Below are 2,328 nucleotides of genomic sequence, written 5' to 3' on the forward strand. Positions count from 1 at the left end.
TCCTTCAGAAAGTGCTCGTGGCGATGGAAGTTGAGCAAGCTGAGTTCATGTTCTGATTTTACTTTTCTGAAAGTAGTGAAGGAGGCATACGTTCCCAAAGAAAAAAAAAAGAAAAAAATTCTTCTAAAGCTCAACTTTTTTTTCTYAACACGTGCAATTTCACATTCAGTTGTGTCCACAGTCCATAAAGGCAACATAAGTCGATTTTATAAACACATCTGCAAATTTCCAAATGGATTGTCTCAATTAAAGCATAATATAATAATTCAGCTCTGATATATGGTACAAGTAAAAACTTTCAGATATTTTAACAGCATAGTTTCCTGACAGGATTTACAGTTCTTTTTTTTTTCATTTGATTTTTCTAGTCAGTTTTGTTTTCCTTATGGGATCCACCTGGCAGCCACACAGAGGCAAACATAAACCTACTCGTATTTCCCACAGGAGGGGAAAGTCCAGAGTCATTAAAAATAATAAAAACAATCAGTAACTGGGCTCATCTAAGTCGTCCTCGCTCCAGTCCGGGGGTGCGTCGGTCCCGAAGTACCGATCCCCGAAGTTTCCTGCGGAATTACAAAAAATAATATTAAATTTTGCAAATATATAGAACGTCAAGCAGCAGAACGGAGGAAGCAGCGTCTCGAACGTATCACTCACCGATGCCGGGTATGATGTGAAAGACGTCGTTGACCTTCTTGTCCACAGCTGTAGTGATGATCTTGACCTGTGGGAAGGCGTAGGCGACTGAGTGGACCCCCATTTCTGCCATCAGCAAGGAGACCAGCAGGATCTTGTCCTCTTGAACATCGTGATCCTGAAAKGAAAACATCCAAATAGAACAGGGTTACAGGCTGAATGCAGCTCAGTGATGATACAGAGGGGGGCTTTTAAAGAAACCCGTACCAGCAGGACTCGGACGGCCATCATAGCTGCAGCGCCGGTGGACACGGTGCAGTCCATCAGGACCACATGGTCTTCACTGATGTCTTTGGGCAGGCGGAGGTAATGAAGCTAAAACATGCAGATGAGATGAGTTAGGAAAACAAAAGGTGACGTAAAATACATCCTGCAGTTTTAAATTATTGCAATRAAGACGATCTTACGGCTACAAAACTGCAACAAAAAAACACTGGGCTTCAGACTTTTAACCTCCCGTTAATCAGAGAAAGATTTAAAATATGCAGCGGTGCGCAACCACCCTTCTTCTGAATAAATGTAAACACAGTAATACAGGTGTTTACACTTAAATTAAAAATATTTGACCAAAGAAAATCCGGAGCTGGACTAGAGAGAGATGAAAATGACTGTAACGACCCACAGGAGACACGACATTAACAGCACATTTCATTCCTTTAAGCAGCTCCTTTAATTCCACATGACGCTGCTAAAGAGAACAGATTTTCTTTTCTCGATCTCGGAGAGCAGGACTACAATCTCCGAACTCGTAAAGTTCTTTTTTACACTGCGATGTCATTTATGAATGGACACTTCCTGGTATGTGGGGCAGGAAACGTATATTCTTAAGATAGAAGAGTTTGCTGAATCTGATGTGACATGTTCGTACGAACCCTTCATATGAACAAAAGTAAGAGAAATTTAGGATAAGAATACGAACATGTTCTTGCATGAGGCCCATTGTTTCCAAATTTTAGAAAGATTATTATTATTATTATTATTTATCTTATTTGTCTGCAGCTCAGCACCTCTGGTTCTCCCGTGTCCTGGTTGGTCTGGATAAGGATCTTGCCAATACGGACGTCCTTACAGACCGCCCTCAGAGCTGGCTCCATGGTCTCCCCGGCTCGCAGGATGGACACCCCTGTGATCTAAAAAAACAAACAAAAAAAGACAAATATATATATAAACTGATAAACCGGTTCATTGCATCTATTTCAGTAGCTGATTATTATTATTTTCATTTTGAACAGTTCTTACCCTCTTCCCATGGAAAATCCTGCCTTCATAATCCTCTCCCTGTGGCGTTTGGACCATGTGGACCTGGGATGGTGTTAGAGATGAAACCAGTGTGAGCTCAGAGCTGCTCTAGGTGCTGCATTCTGGACTACAGAAGCCAGATAAAAGTGCAGGGCCCTGATGCTAAACATGTGTGTGTTTGAGTAATGCACGATGCAACTTTCCATTGTGCTTACAGTAAATTTCCGTGCCCATGTCAGGTCATTACAGCAAGTTTTACTAAATGCAAGCAGCATTTTTTTTTATTCATTTCAATTTTATTCAGATCTCAACTAAATCGCAATGCTGCCTTTTTGTTCCTCTCCTGCTGTGTCATTCTTACGTTTTATTTCTTTACTCTCTCATATATATATA

General features: G+C 40.9%; 1 protein-coding gene across 4 annotated transcripts in view; it reads right to left on the reverse strand.

Annotated features, from left to right (window-relative positions):
* Positions 1 to 354: 354 nt before the first annotated feature.
* Positions 355 to 2,328, reverse strand: part of uckl1b (uridine-cytidine kinase 1-like 1b) — a 22,272-nt gene continuing 20,298 nt past the window's right edge. For all 4 annotated transcript variants that reach the window (XM_014016996.1, XM_014017006.1, XM_014017017.1 and 1 more), the window contains exons 11-15: positions 1,936 to 1,998; positions 1,704 to 1,826; positions 904 to 1,011; positions 658 to 814; positions 355 to 563 (exon numbers count right to left, since the gene is read on the reverse strand). In XM_014016996.1, coding sequence (XP_013872450.1) covers positions 484 to 563; positions 658 to 814; positions 904 to 1,011; positions 1,704 to 1,826; positions 1,936 to 1,998 — 531 coding nt within the window. In that variant the 3' untranslated portion in view covers positions 355 to 483. The remainder of the gene's footprint in view (positions 564 to 657; positions 815 to 903; positions 1,012 to 1,703; positions 1,827 to 1,935; positions 1,999 to 2,328) is intronic.

This window comes from Austrofundulus limnaeus, unplaced genomic scaffold (assembly GCF_001266775.1).
Source record: "Austrofundulus limnaeus strain Quisiro unplaced genomic scaffold, Austrofundulus_limnaeus-1.0 Scaffold3, whole genome shotgun sequence".
Taxonomy (NCBI): domain Eukaryota; kingdom Metazoa; phylum Chordata; class Actinopteri; order Cyprinodontiformes; family Rivulidae; genus Austrofundulus; species Austrofundulus limnaeus.